The sequence below is a fragment of the Geotrypetes seraphini genome, chromosome 10 (assembly GCF_902459505.1).
Source record: "Geotrypetes seraphini chromosome 10, aGeoSer1.1, whole genome shotgun sequence".
Taxonomy (NCBI): domain Eukaryota; kingdom Metazoa; phylum Chordata; class Amphibia; order Gymnophiona; family Dermophiidae; genus Geotrypetes; species Geotrypetes seraphini.
Genome location: NC_047093.1, coordinates 54,099,529 through 54,123,000, shown reverse-complemented (window position 1 = coordinate 54,123,000; position 23,472 = coordinate 54,099,529). Strand labels below are relative to the sequence as shown.

The window sequence follows — 23,472 nt, the reverse complement described above, 5'->3', positions numbered from 1 at the left end:
CACGGCCAATTTCACTGTCTGACCCACATAATTGGTGTCTACAGTGCCTTGGCCCGGACCATCAATCGTCTACCTGCACCCGCTGTGCGACTCTAAAGAAAAGAACTCTTAAAAATAGAGAGATTCAACAAAAACTTCTTTTCGGCACCGAGATGTCCGATACCACTCCGGCACCGACTTCGACTCCGGCTCAGTCGGCACCCACATCGTCGACACCACGCGATACCGCGTCGGTGTCGGCTCCTCCAGGTAAGCCGGCTAAGAAGCCTTCCCCGTTGGAGCGTCCTCCGGTCTCAATAGCAGCGAGCCCAATCCTGCAGACCTCGAGGCGCTCACGGAAGCGCTCCGCTCCAATAGAGGTGAGCCCCTCTACATCGGGTTCCTCATCCTCGGAGCGTAGAGCGGCACCGCAGGTACCGCAAAAGAAAAAGGCGGTACCGGTGCCTTCTCTCGAAGACCGTATTGCTGCTGTTCTAAAATTACAACTTAAAGAACAGTTAGAGCACATTCTGCCTTCACTCCTGGTACCGAGTCTTCCGGTACCAGTCCGGTCTGAGCCGCCGGTACCGACAGTGGATCGTCCTACTTTGTCAACTTCCACTTCGTCGGTACCGGTACAGTCTGTTTCCTCTGTCTCCATGCCGATTCTTGCACCGGAGCCGAGATCCCACCATCAAGCTGTTCAGACTTCGGCACCGGTGCATACAGTCACATCCCCCGGTACCGAGTCAGGCAGGTCAGGGAAATCTCATAGAAAATCCCATCACTTACAGTCTTCCACGCCGGATTCTCGGGACCGGAGCTTCCAAGTTCAAGACCCTGACTTGTGGGGCGACTCAGAAGACCCTCTCCTTTCTGAGGGAGAATGTTCTTCTGGTGAAGAGGACACCTCTGCCTTGGGGCCCTCCTCTAAACCAGAAGTATCTTCTTTTTCTTCCTTTTTAAAGGAAATGTGTGACTCTCTCTCTATTCCTTTGGAGGCTGAGTCACAGAAATCCAAAGCTTTTCTTGATGCTCTGGATTTTGATCAGCCTCCAAAGGAATACCTTAAGTTACCTCTCCATGATATCTTGAGAGAGACGTTCTATAAAAATTTGGAATCTCCCCTCACCATTCCTGGGGCTCCCCGAAAATTAGACTCTCTATACAGAGTCCTTCCTATCCCTGGGTTTGATAAACCCCAGTTACATCATGAGTCCCTTTTGGTCGAATCCACCCTCAAAAAGTCCAAGGGGGCTAGTGTGTATGCTTCTGTCCCTCCTGGCAGAGAGGGAAAGTCTATGGACAAGTTTGGGAAACGACTATACCAAAATGCAATGTTGGCGAATCGATCAGGGAATTATGCATTCCATTTCTCCTTCTACTTAAAGCAGCTTATTCAGAATATCTCTGCTTTTGAGAAATATCTCCCTGATCGGAAAAAGTCGGTTTTTCACCAAACTTGTTCTTCGCTTTTCCAGCTCCGGAAATTCATGGTTAGATCCATTTATGACACCTTCGAGCTGACCTCTAGGGCTACAGCCATCTCAGTGGCAATGAGACGGCTGGCCTGGCTTAGGGTTTCTGAACTCGATGTTAACCATCAGGATCGGCTAGCCAATGCACCTTGCCTAGGGGATGAGTTGTTTGGAGATTCCATGGACTCCACCACTCAAAAGTTATCGGCTCATGAGACTAGATGGGATACACTTCTTAAGTCTAAGAAGCCGCCAACAACCAGACCTTTTCGTCCACAATCCTCCTACCAGCGTAGATTTGTGGCTCGTCCTCTGCCTCAAGCTGCTCCCCAGCAACGACGCCAGAGACAACAAAGGCCGGCTGCTAGACAGCCTCAGCAACAACAACAGGTAAAACCTGCACCAGTGCAAAAGTCTACACAACCCTTTTGACTTAATTCTCCAGAACATAGCCAGTTTTGTTCCTTCTACCCAACTTCCACAACCTATAGGAGGACGCCTTACTTATTTCATAAGCCGTTGGGAACTTATCACGTCAGACCAGTGGGTCCTCAACATCATCCGCCACGGCTACTCTCTCAACTTTCAGTCACTACCTCCTCCAAGTCAACCAAAAGAGTCTGCTTCCAGTCCTCAATTAACCCTTCTTCTCCAAGAGGTTCAATCCCTCCTTCTTCTAAATGCCATAGAAGAAGTTCCCCTAGACCAGCAGGGGCAGGGGTTCTACTCCCGATATTTTTTAGTCCCCAAAAAAACAGGAGATCTCAGACCCATTCTAGATCTCCGCGATCTCAACAAATATTTGGTCAAAGAAAAGTTCAAGATGCTTTCTCTGGCCACTCTTTATCCTCTTCTCAATCAAGGCGACTGGCTATGTTCCCTCGATCTCAAAGAAGCGTACACTCACATACCAGTAAATCTGGCTTCCAGACAGTACCTACGCTTCATGATCAATCATTCTCATTACCAATACAAGGTGCTGCCCTTCGGCCTTGCCTCCTCTCCAAGGGTCTTCACCAAGTGTCTCATTGTGGTAGCGGCATTTCTACGCTCTCATCACTTCCAGGTCTTCCCTTACCTGGACGACTGGTTAATCAAGGCCACATCCGCTCAAGCAGTTCTTCTGGCCACCAACCAAACCATCTTGTTTCTACAAATTCTGGGGTTCGAGATCAATCTACCCAAATCTCATCTCATCCCTACTCAGAGACTTCAATTCATTGGAGCGATCCTGGACACACTCCTCATGAGAGCTTTCCTGCCATCCAATCGTCTTCAGACCCTTCAGTCTCTATGTCAACAGGTACTTTCACTGCCTTCCATCTCAGCCAGGCAAATGATGGTACTCTTGGGGCACATGGCGTCTACAGTTCATGTCACGCCCCTCGCACGTCTTCACCTACGCACTCCTCAATGGACCCTTGCTACTCAGTGGTCCCAAGCGACGGATCCTTGCTCACGACACATATCTGTGACATCATCTCTTCGTCAGTCTCTTCAATGGTGGTTGGTATCCTCAAATCTATCCAGAGGTCTTCTGTTCCATCAGCCCCCTCATCACCTGGTTATCACCACCGACGCCTCTCTTTATGCATGGGGAGCTCACTTGAACGAGTTCCAGACTCAAGGTCTTTGGACAGCCCAGGAAAAGAAGCATCAAATCAATTTCCTGGAACTCAGAGCGATGTTTTATGCCCTCAAGGCTTTCCAACATCTTCTCTTTCCTCAGGTCCTCTTGTTGTGCACAGACAATCAAGTTGCGATGTACTACATCAACAAACAGGGTGGGACAGGCTCTCGCCTTCTATGCCAAGAAGCCCAAAAGATCTGGAATTGGGCCATAGATCACCATCTCTTCCTGAAAGCTATCTACATTCAGGGAACACAGAATTCTTTAGCGGACAAACTCAGCAGAATTCTCCAGCCTCACGAGTGGACACTCGATCCTATAACTCTGCAGTCTATCTTCACTCAATGGGGCACTCCTCAGATAGACCTCTTTGCAGCTCCTCACAATCACCAGCTGCCCCTCTTCTGCTCCAGACTTTACTCTCCTCACCGTCTGACAGCGGATGCTTTTCTCCTCGACTGGTCGAATCTGTTCCTGTACGCCTTCCCTCCTCTGCCTCTAATGTTGAGAACCTTATTCAAGCTCAAGAGGGAACGAGCCACCATGATTCTGATTGCTCCGAGGTGGCCCAGGCAACATTGGTTCTCCCTTCTACTTCAACTCAGTTCCAGGGAACCTTTTCTTCTTCCTCTGTTTCCTTCTCTGCTTACGCAACAGCAGGAAACCCTCCTTCATCCCAACCTCCAGTCTCTACACCTGACAGCTTGGTATCTCTCGGGCTGACATCTCATGATACTCTCTTATCTCAGCCTGTTCGTTCCATTCTGGATGCCTCCAGGAAACCAACCACTCTGCAATGTTACCATCAGAAGTGGACGAGATTTTCCTCCTGGTGTCTTCTTCATCATCTTGATCCCACTTCCCTGGCAGTGGAGACGTTGTTGGACTATTTGCTCTCTTTGTCTGACTCTGGCCTTAAGTCTTCGTCCATCAGAGTCCACCTCAGTGCCATTTCAGCTTTTCATGAGCCAGTCCATGGAAAACTTCTCTCAGCTCATCCCCTGGTGTCCAGGTTCATGCGTGGGCTTTTCAACGTGAAACCACCTCTTAAAGCCCCTCCTGTTATCTGGGATCTCAATGTGGTTCTTTCTGCTTTAATGAAGCCTCCATTTGAACCCTTGGCTACCTCTCCTTTCAAGTTTCTTACTTGGAAGGTGCTTTTCCTTATTGCCCTTACCTCTGCCAGGAGGGTCAGTGAGCTTCATGCACTGGTCGCAGATCCTCCCTTTACGGTTTTTCACCATGACAAGGTGGTTCTGCGTACACATCCAAAGTTTCTCCCTAAGGTTGTATCTGAATTCCATCTCAACCAATCCATTGTTCTCCCTGTTTTCTTTCCAAAACCTCATTCTCATTCTGGAGAACAAGCTTTACACACTTTGGATTGTAAAAGGGCTCTGGCTTACTATCTAGAGCGTACGAAACCCCACAGATCAGTTCCTCAACTTTTTCTGTCCTTTGATCCAAATAAATTGGGACGTCCCGTTTCTAAACGTACGTTGTCTAATTGGCTGGCAGCGTGCATTTCATTTTGTTATGCTCAGACCGGACTGACACTGGAAGGTTCTGTCACGGCCCATAGAGTCAGAGCAATGGCAGCATCTGTAGCTTTCCTCCGCTCCACTTCTATTGAGGAAATCTGCAAGGCTGCTACTTGGTCCTCAGTTCACACTTTTACATCTCATTATTGTCTGGATGCTTTTTCCAGACGGGATGGACACTTCGGCCAATCTGTTTTGCAAAATTTGTTTTCCTAATGGCCAACCTTCCCTCCATCCCTCTTTTTGTTAGCTTGGAGGTCACCCATCAGTCAAGAATATGCTGCCTGCTTGTCCTGGGATAAAGCACAGTTACTTACCGTAACAGGTGTTATCCAGGGACAGCAGGCAGATATTCTTGCGTCCCACCCACCTCCCCGGGTTGGCTTCTTAGCTGGCTTATACTAACTGAGGGACCGCGCGCCTCTGTCGGGCGGGAAGGCACTCGCGCGTGCGCGGTGCGGCCGAGCTAGAACTTTCTAAAGTTCTTAGAGTGCAATCACTCTAAAATTGTCCGTACCGGGGCTCCGTCGGTGCCGTCACCCATCAGTCAAGAATATCTGCCTGCTGTCCCTGGATAACACCTGTTACGGTAAGTAACTGTGCTTTACAGTCATCTCACGATTTATTAAAATGTTTTTCAGCTTACTATTTTTATTTTGTTTCAATTATACATCTTCATGCTGTCCTTTTCTTCACTCAACACACACTATACATAATCCTAATCAATGTTGTTTATTTGCTGAGGTTTCCCTGTCATTTGGTTCTCCATATCACATTACACTAACTCACTCCTTCAGCATTTTCCCATATATGTTCCACACAAGAAACAACTTGGTTCCAATCAAGATCATCCTTACATCTCTTAACTCCAACTTCCCTTTTAAACACAGCAGATTATGTCATTACATCACATCAGTTTACCTTCATATTTTTCCCGCGGCTTTTTTTACTTTCGCTGCTGTTCCTGCACCATGTAGGAGCTCACTTGCTTGCTAAGCCGTTCACCACACCGGTAAGTTCAAATATTTTGGTTCCAAACCAAATATTTTGGTCCCCAAATCAAAGATCACAAAATGTTTTGTTGTTTTTCAGTAGTTTTTTTACTCCTTAGTGTTTCCCACAATTTTTATTTCCCCACGTAATTTAGTTTACACAGTCTATTCCTTACCCCTTGTACAGTGAGTCCTGTACTTAATCTATGAATTATGTTAGTGTGCCTTTGCTCTTGTCAGCCTTTTGCAATGCACCGGCTTATTTTTACTTCTCTAAAAGCAGTTCTTTGATTTTGTTGATATTGCTGTTTTTTTCACCCTGCACCAGAACATCTCTGTTGTTTTCCGGTCCACATTTTACCTACAGCAGCAGTTCACCAGCCATATTTTCCAGTGTCCACAACATTTTCCTTTAATACAACAAGATCCCACTTCTTGTACCCTATCTACATTTCTGTTCCCCTCCTTACACCCAAGCCGCAATTGGCTTTCTTTCTTATGCACTGTTTAATCATTTTTGTATATGTCACCACCTTTCATATGGTCCACATTGGCTTCCCACATCCCTATTCTAATACTCCCTCACTTGCATTTTGGTCATGACATCTTCTCCATTTTCACAATCCAGTACTTTCATAATCTGTGACCCTTATTAACATGCTTCTTAATTTTCTTTTATGTTATTTTACATTCTTATTTGTTGTGCTTAATGGATAAATATTTCCTTTCAGTTATTTTCAGTTGTCATCCATAAGGTTCTCCTGTATATGGTATATTTTAGTATGTATTTATGTCTCCTCATCTCTCTTTTGTCATTTTTTGCCCTGGTCTCTTTTTTATACAGTATATTTTTAGTACCCTTTATGTTTTTCTTTACACTGGGTTTTTATTCCTCCACATTATTTTGATCACCTTGTTTAATATGGTACCATGTTCTATCTCTTGAACACCCAGCTTCACATGGTTCTCATTGGACACTCATGTTTTTTTTGACTCGGTCACATTCCACCATTATATCCATGTTTTTGCCCAGCAAGTTTACCACCATACCTCCACATATGGTATGTGACGTTTTTACCACTATCACTCACAGGATCCTCCAGTGACATAGTCTTGCTGTCACCATTCTTATCGAATGTACACATATTCATTTAGACATATCTAATTGCTCATACTTGGACCCCTGAGAGAAGGCGTGTTTCTTCGAAACATGGACCATGTCAGGTCTGTGGTCACCAACCCTTGTGGATACAAACTGTTTTATGATTATATTTATGATTTTATATGTTTGTTCATTAAAGACTTGGCGTCTTGTACACCAATCCTGCAGTTTTTTCTTTTGTTTCTCGATTCAACATATCACTGCTGTTTTGTTGGATTTTTTGCTTGTGCTTGCTTTCCTTTAGTTCCACCAGACCAATCCAGAGTCCCACCTGACTACTTACTGTGCTGCTGTTCTAATTTTAGTTCTGTTATTTAATTCATGTTTCCAACCTACTGTTTTTCAGGTGGTTGTTTTCATGCTGCATCTGCTTATTTTTTTTCCTTAGGTGATATATGTAGTAACTTATATTTAATATAATAAGGAAAATTACTCATTGTCTCTATTGCTTTGACATTTACAATACTGAACACCTTAAGGTTGCATGGTGCTCTTAAAGGGCAGGGCTCACAAGTCTTTGTTCCCTGTCTCCAAATGCTGGTTGATAAGCACAAACCTACAGATTCTGGATTGTTCTGGTAGGATTAAAGGAAAGAAAATCATCAGGTAAGAAAATCACCTGGTGAGAAGCAGGACAGGAGTTGTATCAAGGGAAGGGGTAATCCGGTTAACTGGTAAAGAATGGAACAGAAGCTGTACCAAGGGAAGGGTAGAATTGTGTGAAACTAGGGAGGAGCTGGAAAATGGAGAATACCATTGATATTGGTGGGTTTTGGAATTGTTTTTGACACATGTTGAGCAGGTATGGATCAATGTGAATCAAAATCCTAAGATATTGACACATGTTGAGCAGGTATGGTACAATGGATCAATGTGAATCAAAATCCTAAAATAATGGGGAGTATTCAGCAAAGATCCTGCCTATATGAAACACAGTGTTATAGTGCTATTATGTATGAGTCACTATCTCAAGGCTTTTTTCCCCTATTATGTGGTACAGGGTCCGTTCTATAATCATGGTGCAAGAAAAGGCTCAAGATCGAGAACGGCTACTACTTAAATTCATCAAAATTATGAAGGTAGGTTGGGGGGATGGCAGTGTTTGACTGAGAAAGGGGGGAGCAAGACTTCACCAGGGGTGGAGGGGGGAGGAAGAAAGGTGATATGCTCAGATATAGAAGATGGAAAAGAGTTGGATTTTGGAGTTCAAATTCAGTACTTCTTCCTGTCACTGGTTCTCTGTACAAGATGGGGCAAATGTTTGGGCAGTGTACCCTCACACTGAAGGAAGAAACAAAAAGATTAGAAAGCTTCAGTTTGTGATTGTCAGCTCTAGGCAGTCCGTGCCCCCCTCTGATCTCCGAATTTCTTGCGGTCTCCTTTCTTACAGCACTTACGGAAACTGAATAATTTCAACTCGTACCTGGCAATTCTTTCAGCACTGGACTCTGCTCCTATCCGCAGATTAGAGTGGCAAAAACAGACCTCAGAGGTAAGTGACACCAAAATAATCCCTGAAACAAGAGGTTATCTAATACAAGAAAGCAATCTCTGGGCTAAATATAGGGCTTAAACCCTCTGTTGCCCAGTCATTTCATTGTTAAACCTGGATTGGGGGGATGGGGAATGGGTTAGAAGAAACACCTGTGTGCATACAGCAAAAACAGGAAATTCACTATAAGTCCCCATTTCTCTCTTTTGGCAATACAGAGATTATAATAGAGAATGACACAGGGACAAATTTGTCCCCTTCCCCGCAGGAACTCAATTTTCCAGTCCCGTCCCCTTGAGTTTTGTCATTATCCCTGCCCTATTCCTGTAAGCTCTGCTTTAACTGCACAAGCCTCGAACACTTATGATTTTAAAGTGTTTGAAGCTTGTGCAGATGAGGACAGAGCTTGCAGGAATGGAGCAGGGACAGGAAAAGAACTCGCAGGGATGGGAAAATGTTTCCACAAAGAGGGGGAAAAATTTGTCTCCATATCATTCTCTATAACTTGTTTTGCTTAAATTTTCCCATCTCTGATAAAGCAGAGGATCATCACTAATCTTCAATCTCTGTACCTTCTCAGTAGTGCTCTGTCTGGGTCTTTAGTGCCCTACCAAAGCATACATACAAAAAAGAAAGACTAATCAAGGAGTATTTAGGGGAAAGTTTTGCTTTAATGAGATAAGGATATTGATATTAGGGAGTGGAGGAAGGGTACAGCACATATGATGAAACCTACTGTGGAAGTGGTAACGGGTCTGAATATTCTCTGCCCTATAGAAGAGATGACTGTCTTTTTCTCATCAGAGCATTAATGAATAAAAGTATAAATGGTTCCTTATAATACAGCAGAGAATTATAGGAAAACTTTACAGTAAAGTAAATGTGAGAATCTAGTAGCCAGTTATGCTTATGCCCATGGTAGTGTTGTCAAAATAACTATATACTAGCCTGTTCTCTAATTAACAATTGTTTATTAATACAGTAAAACCTTGGTTTGCGAGCATAATTTGTTCCAAAAACATGCTTGTAATACAAAAGCGAATTTCCCCATAAGAAATAATGGAAACTCCACAACCCAAACACTTTAATACAAAATACTGTATGTACTCTTATTGCGAGAACTTGCTTGTTTAGAACAGTCACTACACTCCTGCAATGTCAGCGAGAGAGAGAGAGAAGAACCATCGGCTCAGTTGTGATGATGTGATGTGTGTATACTGTATGTACTGGTATTGCATGACCTTGCTTGTATATCAAGTTAAAATTTAATAAAATGTTTTGCTTGTCTTGCAAAACACTTGCATACCAAGTTATTTGCAATCCAAGGTTTTACTGTATATCTATATATGAAGATATGCAACTCTTAATGGCAGACATAGTATGTTCTAAATTCTGGTCCTTAGCATCAGCAGAAGAGAATAACACGGCGAAAAAAATTTTCTCTGTCCTCACCCACGTGAACTATGTCCCCATCTGCACAAGCTCTGTCTGTCTCTACCACATCCCCTTGAACTCTGTCCCAGTCTTCACCCCATCCCGCAAACTCTGTCCCTGTCCCCTCGAACTCTCTCTGATCCCATCTGCACAAACCTTGAATAGTTATTATTTTATATTGAAATAATTTTATTAAAGTATAAAAAGAAACAATATTCTATACAACTGTCATTTTATAAATCGCAAATACAGAAAAAGGATTAACAAAACCCACATCCCCTCACAATATTCATTCCACTATCAGGAAAACTTAACACTACAAGCTATTCTTGATCCACTTCAACCAAGCCTTTTTTCCACTCCATTCTATGGAAACTGCCCTTGCTAAAGTCTTTTAACGGCCTGTTCCTGGCCAGATCCAAAGGCTTGTACTATTCTCATCCTTCTCAATCTACCTGCTGCTTTCAATACTATTGTTCACCAGCTACTCCTCGATGCACTGTCCTTGCTGGGATTCCAGGGTTCTGTTCTCTCCTGGTTTTCTTCCTATCTCTCCCATCGCACTTTCATTGTATGCTATGGGGGATCCTCCTCCACTGCTATCCCTCTGTCAATCTGTGTAACTCTAGGCTCTGTCTTGGAACCTTTCCTTTTTTCCTCATATACTGTATGCTCCTTCAATGCACTGATCTACTCCCATGATTTTCAGTATCATCTCTAGGCTGATGATTCCCAAATCTATCTATCCACACCAGATATCTCTACAGAAATCCAGACCCAAGTCTCCGCCTGCCTTTATGACATTGCCACCTGGATGTCTCGCCACCATCTAAAACTGAATATGGCTAAGACCAAGCTTCATATTTTTCCACCTAAACCTACCTCCCCCCTTCCCCCATTCTCTGTTTCTGTGGACAACACTATCCTCCTTTTTGTCTCTTCAGGTCGCAATCTGAGTTATTTTTGACTCCTCTCTTTCCTTCACCGCTCAGATCCAACAAACTGCTAAAGCCTGTTGCTTCTTCTAGTATAATACTATCAAAATCCGACCTCTCTTTTCTAAGCACACTACCAAAACCCTTATCCACACTCTCATCACCTCTTTGTTAGATTACTGCAATTTGCTTCACTCAGGTCTTCGCTCAACCATCTCTTTCCCTTCCAATCTGTGCAAAATTCAGCTGCACAACTTATATTCCACAAGAGCTGCTATACTCACATTACCCCTCTCCTCAAGTCACTTCATTGGCTTCTTATCCATTTCCGAATACAAGTCAAGCTCCTTTTACTGGCCTACAAGTGCATTCACTTTGCAGCTCCTCACTTATCTTCCCCTATGCTTCCCCCCCCCCCCGTGAACTCCATTCATTGGGCAAGTCCCTCCTATCTGTACCCTTCTCCTCCACTGCCAATTGCAGACTCCGTTCCTTCTATCTTGCTGCGCCCTATGGATGGAACAGACTGCCTGAGTCATTACATCAGGCTCCATCTCTAGCAGTATTCAAATCCAAGCTAAAAGCCCACTATGTTGAAGCTGCTTTCAACTCCTAACTCCCACTAACTGTAAAATTACCTGTGTCAATTCTATCATTCTCTCTGCAAGAAACTCCCCATCCCCTAGATGTTCTGCCTGTCCAAATTAGATTGTAAGCTCTTTAGAGCAGGGACCATCTATTACATGTCAAATGTACAGTGCTGCATATACCTTTCAGCACCATGGAAATGTTGAATAGTAATAGTAGTAGATGTAACTGTGGACAATCTGTACCTGTTGGAAAGAGGGGTATCAATTGATAACCTCCCATGCCATTGTAAGAAGTAATTTTAAGTTCTACCATAGTATAAAAGTTTCAGATAAAGCTTTGGGATTCTGATCTATGCCTAAAGTATAAGAGATTCAAAGGCACATTGCTCCATTCCTTCTTGGAGTGTCCTGTCTTGGAGCCTTTTTTAGAGCTATTAAATTTGTTTTGGAAAGCTTGCCACCATATACATATTCTTTGCTGCTCTGGGGAGATTGGAAACCACATATAGAAAAAGAAAGAGCATATTATATCCATAGCTAAAGAGAAATTTATTGTAATCATGTTACTACTCACAAAGAGGTTGATCTTAAGAACATAAGCTGTGCCTCTACTGGGTCAGACCTGAGGTCCATCATGCCCATCAGTCTGCTCACGCAGCGGCCCATTAGGTCCAGGACCTGTATAGTAGCCCTCTATCTATACCCTTTTATCCCCTTTTCCTTCAGAAAATTGTCCAATCTCTTCTTGAACTCCAATACCGTACCCTGTCCTATCTTGAAGGAGTGGATTAAGGAGACGACTCCCATAACTTCTATCTGGTCACACTGATAACAGAACTTGGCTCCTTTCAACAGCATTTCTATGCTCGTAGCACCAAGTCTTGGGCAAAAACATATGTTATTCCAGGACAAGCAGGCAGCATATTCTCAACATATGGGTGACATCATCCACAGAGCCCCGATGCGGACAGCCTCACAAGAAGACTTGCTTGAAGAACTTTAGAGAGTTCGTGACTGACGCACCAAGCATGCGTGAGTGCCCTCCCACCCGACGTAGGGTGCGCATCTCCTCAGTTCTAAGTTTTCCGCGGAGCCGAGAAGCCCTTGTTTCAAGGCTCTGTGCAAGAGTTAGTTCTAAATTCGTGCCTTCTCTCACCGCGGATCATGTATTTTCTTTACAGAGTTCCTGTGTTATTTGCACGTTTGATTTTTTTAAAAAAATAAGTTTTGTTCGTTTTTTCAATCGGGGCTTACTCCACAGCGTCAGCCGGCGGGCTTCAATTTCACCGCGGCCATGTTTCATTCCATGTCCTGGCTGGTCACAGGGTTCAAGAAGTATAGCCGGTGTCAACGCGTGATCTCCATCACTGACTCACATAAGTGGTGTGTACAGTGTTTAGGACCTGACCATCGTCCGGAGTCATGCGTCTGCTGTGCTACACTTCAAAATCGAACCCTTAAACGTCATCGAGTTCAGATTGAAAAAATATTCAGGGGAATGGATCTGCCTTTATCTAAGACCTTGACCCCATCCCGACCTCGACTCCATCAAAGTTTTCTAAGGGGCCAAAACCTTCAACCTCGACCTTGCTCAAACCTTCCTCGATGGGGAAGTCTTCGTCTTTGGGGAATCAGCTAAATCTTCTCCCAAGACACCGTTATCCTCAGTGTCTCCATCAAGTAAGATAGCTAAGCCAACCCCTCCGGACATGCCACCCTTAGAACTGGTGGGTCCGAGGCTACCCAGGAAACGTGTCTCAAAATCGAGGCAACACTCTTTCTTGAGGTCATCTTCCTCGGAGTCCATAGCCACACTAATTGTACCAAATCCAGTGGTCTCAGTGCCTGTTTTGCAGAATATGTTGGAAACTATTCTGCATCAGGAGTTTGGTAACATGCTTGCCAAATTGACTCCTGCCTTAACTCTGCTTCCTGCAGTCCAACCTGATCACTCAGCAGTAATACAAGGAGTTGAGTCCTTGAGAGTGCCTCGAGTTCAATCTACACACACTAAACAAGGAGTTGAGTCCTTAAGAGTGCCTCGAGATACCTCTACACAAGTTGCTGAGCCCTTTTCAGGGTCTCAACGTCATTCTCCAACTTCCATACCTACCTCTTCACATAAGGCGTTGCCCTTTTCGAAGCACAGGAAGAGGACTTCTCAACATTCATCTTCGAGGCTGGATCCGACTCAATCATGGGACCGTGATTTGAGCCCACATCATTTGTCAAGGCATTCATCGAGGCACAGGTCTTCTTCTTGAGACAGGTCTCATTTATCAAGGCATTGAGACTCTTCGAGACCACCAACTCCTTTGTCAAAGAGATCTGTTGCAGAGCCTCACCATTCTCGTCAGTCGAGTTCTTCTCCTGCGAGGTTTTCTTCACATTCCAGAAGTGGGCGTTCGTCTTCATCTTTGTCTATGGATTCAGATCTCAGGTATCAATACTCCAGAGAGGCTTCACCTTCATTCTCTGCTGTGAAAGGTACCTCGAGGGGCTCTCATTCACCTTCTCCTCAACGAGGTCATACCTCGTCAGATCTGGTGTCCTTTACAAAATTTATATTGAGAATATCACCTTGCGTGGAGACACAGTATTGTTAGGAGACTTCAATATGCCTGATATGGATTGGAACAATCTTTCCGCTACGACTAGCGGCAGCAGGAAGCTATTAACCTCTATAAAGGGAGAGAGACTCAGACAAATGGTATTAGAGCCCACTAAGGATCGGGCGATACTAGACCTAATACTCATCAACGGAGAAAGTGTCACAGAGGTCTCGGTAGGCGATACATTGGCCTCCAGTGACCACAACATGATATGGTTCAACCTCAGGAAAGGTTTCACTAAGTCAAGCACATCAACCAAGGTCTTCAACTTTAAGGGCACAAACTTCGAAAGCATGGGAGATTTCGTCCATCAGGCACTGCAAAACCATGCCGAAACAGATAATGTAGAGGTATTGTGGTCAACTCTGAAATCAACCTTACACGAAGCAACCAACCGCTATATCAAATCAGTAAGTAAACGGTGAAGAAACAATAGACCACAGTGGTTCTCTGCGGAGATCTCAGACCTCATAAAAAAGAAGAAAAGAGCGTTCATCCTCTACAAACAATCAGGGAAGCGAGAATCCAAGGAAGACTATCTGGCAAAGTCAAAAGCGGTCAAAATGGCAGTCAGGGAGGCCAAACTCCGAATGGAGGAGAACCTTGTAAAGAACATCAAGAAGGGCGATAAATCCTTCTTCCGGTATATTAGTGACAGAAAAAGAAACACAGATGGGATAGTACGCCTTAGGAAACCCGATGAGAACTATGTAGAATCGGATTCCGATAAAGCCAAACTTTTAAATGAATACTTCTGCTCGGTCTTCACTTGCGAGGCGCCGGGATCCGGCCCTCAGCTGCCGACGAGGGAAAACTCGGAAGACCCGTTTCGAAATTTTGAGTTTATGGCCAGCAGTGTCTACGAGGAGCTATCAAGACTCAAGGTGAACAAAGCTATGGGACCGGACAAACTACACCCCAGGGTGCTCAGGAAGTTGAGTGACGTCCTGGCGGAACTGTTATCCGCGCTCTTCAATCTTTCCCTAAGTACAGGAAGAGTCCCGTTGGATTGGAAAATGGCTAACGTCATTCCACTCCACAAAAAGGGATGCAGGACGGAGGCTGAGAATTATAGACTGGTGAGTCTCACATTGATAGTGAGTAAACTTATGGAAACACTAATCAAACGCCAATTGGATACAATCCTGAACGAGGAGAATCTACGAGATCCCCATCAACATGGTTTTACGAAGGGAAGGTCTTGCCAATCAAATCTGATCAGCTTCTTTGACTGGGTAACAAGAAAGCTGGATATAGGGGAGTCCCTGGACGTCGTATACTTGGACTTCAGCAAAGCGTTTGATAGCGTCCCACACCGCAGGTTATTGAGCAAGATGAGTTCAATGGGACTGGGTGAAACATTAACCGCATGGGTTAGGGACTGGCTTAGAGGTAGACTTCAGAGGGTAGTGGTAAACGGTACCCTCTCCGATACGACGGAGGTGATCAGCGAAGTGCCGCAGGGCTCGGTCTTGGGCCCGATCCTATTTAACATCTTCATAAGAGACTTGGCTGAGGGGCTTCGAGGTAGAATTACATTATTCGCCGATGACGCCAAACTATGCAACATAGATGAAAGCACAGTGCCCGACAGTATAACGCAGGACCTTGGTGGCAAAAATCCATGCAGGACTTACACCCTAAATGGTGAGATCCTAGCAAGGACTGTAGCAGAACGTGACTTGGGGGTGATCATTAGTGAAGACATGAAGACTGCCAATCAAGTGGAGAAAGCTTCATCCAGGGCTAGACAAATCATGGGCTGTATCCATAGTTTCGTCAGCCGTAAGCCCAAGGTCATAATGCCGTTGTACACATCCATGGTGAGACCCCCATCTGGAATACTGTGTACAATTCTGGAGGCCGCATTATCAAAAAGATGTGCTTAGAGTTGAGTAGGTTCAGCGAATGGCCACCAGGATGGTCTCAGGTTTCAAGGATCTCCCGTATGAGGAACGACTGGGTAAGTTGCAGCTGTACTCACTCAAGGAATGCAGAGAGAGGGGAGACATGATCGAGATGTTCAAATATGTCACAGGCCGTATCGAGGTGGAAGAGGATATCTTTTTCCTTAAAGGACCCACGGCAACAAGAAGGCATCCGTTGAAAATCAGGGGTGGGAAATTTCATGGCGACACCAGAAAATATTTCTTCACCGAAAGGGTGGTTGATCGCTGGAATAATCTTCCACAACAGGTAATTGAGGCCAGCAGCGTGCCAGATTTTAAGAAAATATGGGATTGGCATGGGGGATCTCTTCATGGAGGTAGTTAGGGGGTAGGCCATTAGTGTGGGCAGACTAGATGGGCCGTGGCCCTTTTCTGCCCTTTTCTATGTTTCTATGTTTCTAATGAGTAAGGATCTTAACATCACTTTGGAATCTGACTCAAAATACTCTAAGGAGTATTTGGAAGAACTGGGTATGTCTCATCCACCTAGGGATTCTCTCAAATTACCCATGAATGGCATTCTTTCTCAAACTTTCAAAAGAAATCTTGATACACCATATTCCGTTCCCACTGTGCCAGCAAAGATGGAATCTCGATATAAGATGGTCCATTGTAAGCGATTGAGAAGTCTCAATTATCCCATCAATTTCTTCTCATGGAGTCTTCTTTAAAAAGAACCAATCCTGCCAAAGTTTATGCCACTGTCCCTCCTGTCTCCTTTGAGCCAAAGAAGTTGGGACATCCAGTTTCCAAGAGAAACATCTCCAACTGGTTGGCTGCTTGCATCTCTTTCTGCTATGCTCAGGCTGGACTTCATCTAGAGGGTCGAGTCATAGCCCATAAAGTCAGAGCCATAGTGGCATCTGTAGCTTTCCTTAGATCTACTCCTATTGAGGAAATCTGCAAAGCAGCCATTTGGTCCTCGGTTCATACCTTCACCTCTCATTATTGCCTGGATTCTTTTTCCAGACTGGAGGCAGTATTACAAAATTTATTCTCCTGAATTGCCAACACTCCCACCATACCATTCTGTTTAGCTTGGAGGTCACCCATATGTTGAGAATATGCGGCTTGCTTGTCCTGGGATAAAGCACAGTTACTTATCGTAACAGGTGTTATCCAGGGACAGCAGGCAGATATTCTCACAACCCACCCACCTCCCCTGGTTGGATTCTTAGCTAGCTATCTGAACTGAGGAGACGCGTGCCCTATGTCGAACGGGTAGGCACTCGCGCATGTGCGGTGCGGCAGTCGCGAACTTTCTAAAGTTCTTCATGCAAGTCTGCTTGCGAGGATGTCCGCATCGGGGCTCCATGGTTGACGTCACCCATATGTTGAGAATATCTTTCTGCTGTCCCTGGATAACACCTGTTACGGTAAGTAACTGTGCTTTCTTTTGTGGAAGATGATTTGTTGAAAGCTTGATGCCACATTCCTTGAACCTAGCTGGTTTTTGTTTTGGGTTTTTTTTGTTTTTTTTTAATATCATGTTATATATGTATGGGTAGGAGGGGGCAGGGTTATATGGTTGGAGGGGGGGTGTGATGTGTGTGGATGAGAGTTGTGTTGAGGAGGTTATTAAACAATGTGGCAGAATTGTTTTTGCATGTAGCCGATGCTAGGCCTTCTGGATAAGAGACTACTGGAAGGATCTTTGTAGTTATATTGGGGTCTTCCTATATCTTTTGGTTATCTGTTTCTATACCATAACATGTTTCTGGTTTCCTGTTGCATGCTTTCTGCTGCAGATAAATTAAGGTTTAAAAAAAAATAAAAATTCCAGTTCCACAATGTCTGTGTCCCACAGGGCCTTGCAGAGTACTGCACACTCATTGATAGCTCTTCCTCGTTCCGAGCCTACCGTGCTGCCTTAGCAGAAGTGGAGCCTCCATGCATCCCTTATCTGTAAGTACAGCTCCATTCCCACACATACATTCTCATTCATTGCTCTCCAGGAAACTGGATGCTTGGATAGTAATAAATTTGGAAAGCTAATAGTGTAGAGCTATTATTGACATCATTAGACACCTTATGATTGGAATTGGATCAACTTGTAACTTTTTGTTTAATATCTTTAGATATATCAGGAGCTTTTGACGTAGTAGATCTTCAGAAATTGTTGTTAATTCTGAAAGATCTCGGGGTGGGTGGTGCAGTTCTCAAATGGCTTAATTCATATTTGATATATTGCTCATTTCAGGTAAGAAATGGGAATAAGATCTCGAGTAAATCTCAACGTTACTATTCAATATTTATATGGCCACAATTGGTCAGTTATTCTAATCTTTAGTGGTTGAATACCGCATATATGCAGATGATATTATCTTTTTCTTTCCAGTATGTGTATGGGGGGATGAGTTGGAGAAACTGATGAGTAATTATATGAGTGAAATTACTGGATGGATGAAAGGCAAGGCTTGAGATTGAATGTAGAAAAGACAGAGGTAATGTTTGTGGGTAAATCTGACCGTGTCAATTGGCCAAAAACATTAAAAGTAATAGATGAGGTATTGCTGGTAAGGGAGTCAATGACAGTCCTGGGAGTAAAATTGGACCCAGGACTTACAATGAGTTGCCAAGTAGTAAAGACAGTGCAAGTTTGCTTTGCACAGATAAATTTATTGTATCGTTTAAAACCAATGCTGTCACCAGTTGACTTTCATGCTGTTGTACAAGCAATGATTTTCTCGCGGCTGGACTACTGCAATGTCCTGTACCTGGGAATAACTAAAACCAGGTACAGGGCATTGCAGGTGATCCAGAATGCTGCGGCTAGATTGATAACCGGAATGCCAAGATATGAACATATTACCCCATACCTCTGACAACTGCGTTGGCTACCAGTTGTATTTAGAATCCAATACAAAGCAATTATGCTATTTCATCAATTTTTATATCAAATCAAAACAAAACAAAAAAACCAACAGAACTTGCAGTAAGACGACAACAAAGCAAAACAAAATCAATACTGCAAGAAATGTACAGGGTACAGGAATTTATTAAAATAACAAAAATAAAAATCCTAAAATCAAATTGCATAAAATGTATATATCCAAAGCAACTGGTCCCAATGTTCCTGTGGACTGGACCTGACACGATCCGTGTTTCGAAGAAACACTCCTTCCCAGGGGTCCCTACTGGTGGTACATAGAGTATTAGAAACCCAGAATGAATAAAGTAAACAAAATCAGAGGTGAACAAGCATGAAATTCCCCTGTACAAGTGCTGCTCTCTGTGAGTCAGATAGCAAAGTATTGATTTTGTTTTGCTTTTATCAATTTTTATATGGCACGATTCCCAAATTTTTTAAGAGTTTGATGTCTGGTTAACCACCATCAAGATCATTGCGTTCTGAAAACTCAGCACTGTTGAAAACAAAGGCCAATCCCAAGTATGTGGAAACGAATGCCATGACCTTTTCATGTGCAGGAGTAAAACTGTGGAATGGCCTTGTTGGTCAAATTTGGAAATGTGAGATAGGAGTTCATTTAGAACATTGCTGAAAACGCAATTATTTGTTGATGCATTTCTTTGAGCATTTGACCTATTGCTTTTTGCTTTTGTTTTTATCTGTTCTGACCTGTTAATATTTTATGCATGTAATTTTATTATAAACCATTTTGGGATAAAACGGTATATAAATTTTAAAAATAAATAAAATAGTTCCCTTACTGAACATTTGCTGGGTGACCAGCAAAATGAGTGGTGTGATTCATGCTCCAGTGAGTCCTGACACTTGTTAACAAAGCCATCATAGACTTTCTTTAATCAGAGCAGCATGATTAAGGAATCTGTCATTCTTCCTTATTCTGCAGGGGTCTGATTCTGCAGGATCTCACCTTTGTGCATTTGGGCAATCCTGATCATATTGATGGAAAAGTGAATTTCTCCAAACGTTGGCAGCAGTTCAACATTCTGGATAGTATGCGCTGCTTCCAGCAAGTGTGAGTGTTACAGAAGGAGAGACCTAGTGCTGTGCTTCCCAGCCATCACCTAGCTTCTCTCTCTGGCTCCTTTTCCTACCTCGTCCTGCTTGCCTGGCTCTGCTCTCCTTACTTTTGTGTTTAGCATCCAGTTATTGTTCAGCAGCCCCTTCTGTTTTTTCTCTTTGATAACCAGCTGTCACTTTGTTTCTCTCTCTATTTCACAGGCATTATGACATCAAGAGGAATGAGGACATTATTTCCTTCTTCAATGATTTCAGTGATCATTTGGCTGAGGAAGCCCTGTGGGAACTCTCTTTAAAAATCAAACCCCGAAACATCATACGGCGGAAGACAGAGCGGGAGGAGAAAACCTAGGATCAATGCTGCTAATACTGTAGCTTGACAGTTGGAGCCCTGGAGATGGCAGCTATAGGACTGGAGCAGGCGCTTATTCATGATACTGGACTGTCTCCCCTGGGGGTGACAGTGGTGCTGCTGCTGCCTTTGGCAGGACCTGGAGTATCTTGCCTCCCTTTACCATTATCTGTGACTGCCGATTACCATGGCAAAGACACTGTGAAGTGTGTATGATCCTGCACAAAACCATCCTGTCTCCCCCATTGTTGAAAGATCCACTCTTTGCTGCCTTCCAGCTAAGTGCCAGCATGCAACATCGTAAGAAGACCCTTGGACAAGCAGGACATCTGTTTGCTGCTTTTAGTTTGTTCTTTAAAGGAGTTAGCTTTAAACTATTTCCCTTAGAAGCAAAGGGAGTTTGGTGGCAGAGGTGAAACAGAGCAGCTAGTGGAGTGGTGATGTTCACTGCTGTATAAAAGCAGGGGCCCAGAGCTGCTCCTGCTACCTTCACAGCAGCTGCATAGATGCTGCTCTCTCGAATCACCTCCTTGCTGGCCCTGAAGTCAGACTTTTGTTCTAAAGAATCCTTGATCAAATCGACTATGCCAGATCTGTGAACTGTTGGGGGAAAAATCATGCTGGATGGAGAGTGACCATTTGCAGATGCTCTAAAGTTCCCAATACCTGTGAACCTCCATAGAATATTCTGGTTTTTCTTTTCGTTCAACTTCACATCCTTCCATGCCCGCAGCTCTTGACTCTAGGCAGAACCTGGAGCCATGCACACTAGAATCCCCAAGATCCTCAGCTCTGTAAATACTCAGATACATAGCCTCTGTTGTGGATATTTTGTACTTTTAGTTTCTGCATGACTGATCCAGCGCCAGTTAAAAAAAAAAGACGGTGCAAAGGAATGTATGAGGAAATGTTGAGATTGTGCTGTGTGCAGAGGGGGGCATGAACGGACTGCTTCAGTCCCTAGAAACATTGGAAGAGAAAAGGAGAGCTGACTAGGGGCTACTTCTTGAAAATTAAGACAGAAATTAGGCTGTGGATCTCATTAGGCAGCTGCCAGTTTCCAGAGCTGGGACTGCAGCACAAACATTACCATTCATGGCTATGTCTATGCTCACCTTCTCTTCACTCATATATATGTATGAGATGCTCCTATTGGAGTCTGTCTAATGTCTGTGGTCTCTCTTCTCTGTAATAGGGAAGTGTGAGGTCACAGACAGCGGGTTGTGGCTAAAAGATTCTGGAAGTATGGCTTTGCCTGTGTTCTATAGGGCTCCGTGCTTCCCAGGGAAAAAAGCCACAAATACTTTATTTCTCTTAACAGGAATTCTCTGGATGCTGGGACCAAGCCACAATCTTCTCTATAAGTCACAGTTGCCATAATTATGTTACATTTCTGTTCTTGATTGCTAAAGACCCACTAAAAGCAACAGGTTTTGCCTGTAGCAGCCCCTTGCTCTCAAACAGCCTCCACCCAGCACTATATTTCTGTTATCTCTGCTTTCTCTCCCTTCTTCCCAAGGCTTGCGCTGGCGAGTGGAACATTAGAAAGGGATTTTTTGCACAAATGCTGTTATGGGATGAGTGAGTTAAATGTAGCTTTGCCCTTCCTTTATCTAAATGCTGCAGAGCTGCAGGAGTGACTAGCATGCTAACACATCGAGCCTGCCCCTCCTGTGTTGGCATTTTCTGAATTCCCCTGGGTATGTGTGTCAAATATGGAGCCATGTGAGGGATCTGTCCCTGAGGCTTCCAAGTGTCTGGCAGAGGGGTGCTGACTTTTGAAGAGCGGAGGGAATCAGGCATAAAAAAAAAAGTTTGAAGCTCTGGCTAGTTGTGTTTACAGCTGAAAGTTTTTTGGTTTTTTTTTTTTCTTTGTGTCAGCTCTTGCAGACAGTTTGAATCTGAATGTGACATTTAGTTTATTTAAAGTCTGTCTTGTAGCCTAAGGAGTTTATTAACAGTATTATTTAATTGTAAATCTTGTCCTGTCATTTCAGGGTTTTTTAATTCTTTTATTTGAAATTGTTAACCTCTTTGTCCTGTTGATTTGATCCCATGTTAAGCAGCCAGTCCCTCCATCAAGACACACTGTTACCTTCATGAGTTTATTGTGAGGCGCTGGAATAAGGGAAGGATGTTATAAAACCTGAACATGTCACATCCAGAGGGCAATGGTGATTCTTTAGGCAGGGTTGTGTTGTTTTAGGGTATATTGGTAGGCTGGAGTATTAATGGGGGTGGGAGTGTTTCCCCATTGATAACAGGCTTAGTTTTCTCTGTCCTTCAGATCTTTCAGGTAGTTGCAGGTGGAAAGTAAATTTGAAACTGGCTTTAATTTGGTGTAGTGAGAGAACAGACCTCTGTGACTTTAAAAATCATCTTAGCTGGCACTGTTGTTCCAGAGGAGTCTTTAGGGCACAGCTGGCTGTAACCCTGTTAGCTCTCTATGATCACTAATTGTGAGGGAAGGAAGCTGACCCAGGGACAGGGTAACTAGCGTTCTCAAGAGTGGACAGTTGCCTCCTCCTTCTTTGCCTGTAATTCCTAGGATTGTGGTTTATCAAGACCCTTGACTATAAAGAAACAGTCTTTTCATTTGCAGGGCAAGAATCTTGACTTTAATATACAGCAGACCTTAATCCAGAGTCTGTGTAGGCATGGCAGAGCAAAAACTGATTGGATCTGGGTTTGGTGAAACTCATAGCTTTATGCATTTGTGGAAATATACAGGTATGGTGTTGGAGCATTCACTAGATTGGTTTCCAGTGGTGCCCTTGATTGTATTGTGAATGTTGCTGTGTTTGTGTTTGGGACTAATAAGAGTCCTATGTAGCCAAACTCCAGAAATCCCATACCTCTCCTGCCACCATCAGTATTGCACTACATCCTAACTCCTTCCACTCTTACCCTTCTCAGTCAGCAACCTTTCTTCCTCCTGTAGACATTTCAAAAGTGTAACTTTGATATATAGATCTAAGTAAAGAGAGACTAGTAATTATGCTGAAAGTCTGTTGACTATGTTTACAATGCACGCACTTGTCTGCAGATTAAATGACAATCGAATTCACCACCCCTCTGCCTCAGTATGTTTTTATTAGTTTTACGTTATCCTCTTTAATCAGTTTGGGTCTTTCTTTGTGCACATTGTCAACATGTTCAGCAGAGAAAATGCCAGTTTGGGCACTCTTTTCACCTTGGCTAGAGCCTGGCAGTAAAGAATTACACGGTGACAAAATTCATCACTGTTCTGTCCCTGTCCCTACGGATAACCATGGGAAACCATCTCCATGTCATTCTTTAAGAATAGAGAGTCGAATCAGAGTATGAATGGGTACAACCACTGACCCTCAAGCCTTGCATTGAAGAATCCTGGTGTA

The 23,472-nt window shown here is 43.8% G+C and overlaps 1 protein-coding gene across 4 annotated transcripts in view; it reads left to right on the top strand.

Annotated features, from left to right (window-relative positions):
• RAPGEF1 (Rap guanine nucleotide exchange factor 1) overlaps window positions 1-23,167 on the top strand; it is a 247,919-nt gene extending 224,752 nt beyond the window's left edge. For all 4 annotated transcript variants that reach the window (XM_033960223.1, XM_033960222.1, XM_033960225.1 and 1 more), the window contains 5 exons: window positions 7,783-7,861; window positions 8,173-8,274; window positions 17,602-17,699; window positions 19,610-19,738; window positions 19,945-23,167. In XM_033960223.1, the coding sequence (XP_033816114.1) occupies window positions 7,783-7,861; window positions 8,173-8,274; window positions 17,602-17,699; window positions 19,610-19,738; window positions 19,945-20,095 (559 nt within the window). In that variant the 3' untranslated portion in view covers window positions 20,096-23,167. The remainder of the gene's footprint in view (window positions 1-7,782; window positions 7,862-8,172; window positions 8,275-17,601; window positions 17,700-19,609; window positions 19,739-19,944) is intronic.
• The last annotated feature ends 305 nt before the right edge of the window (window positions 23,168-23,472 follow it).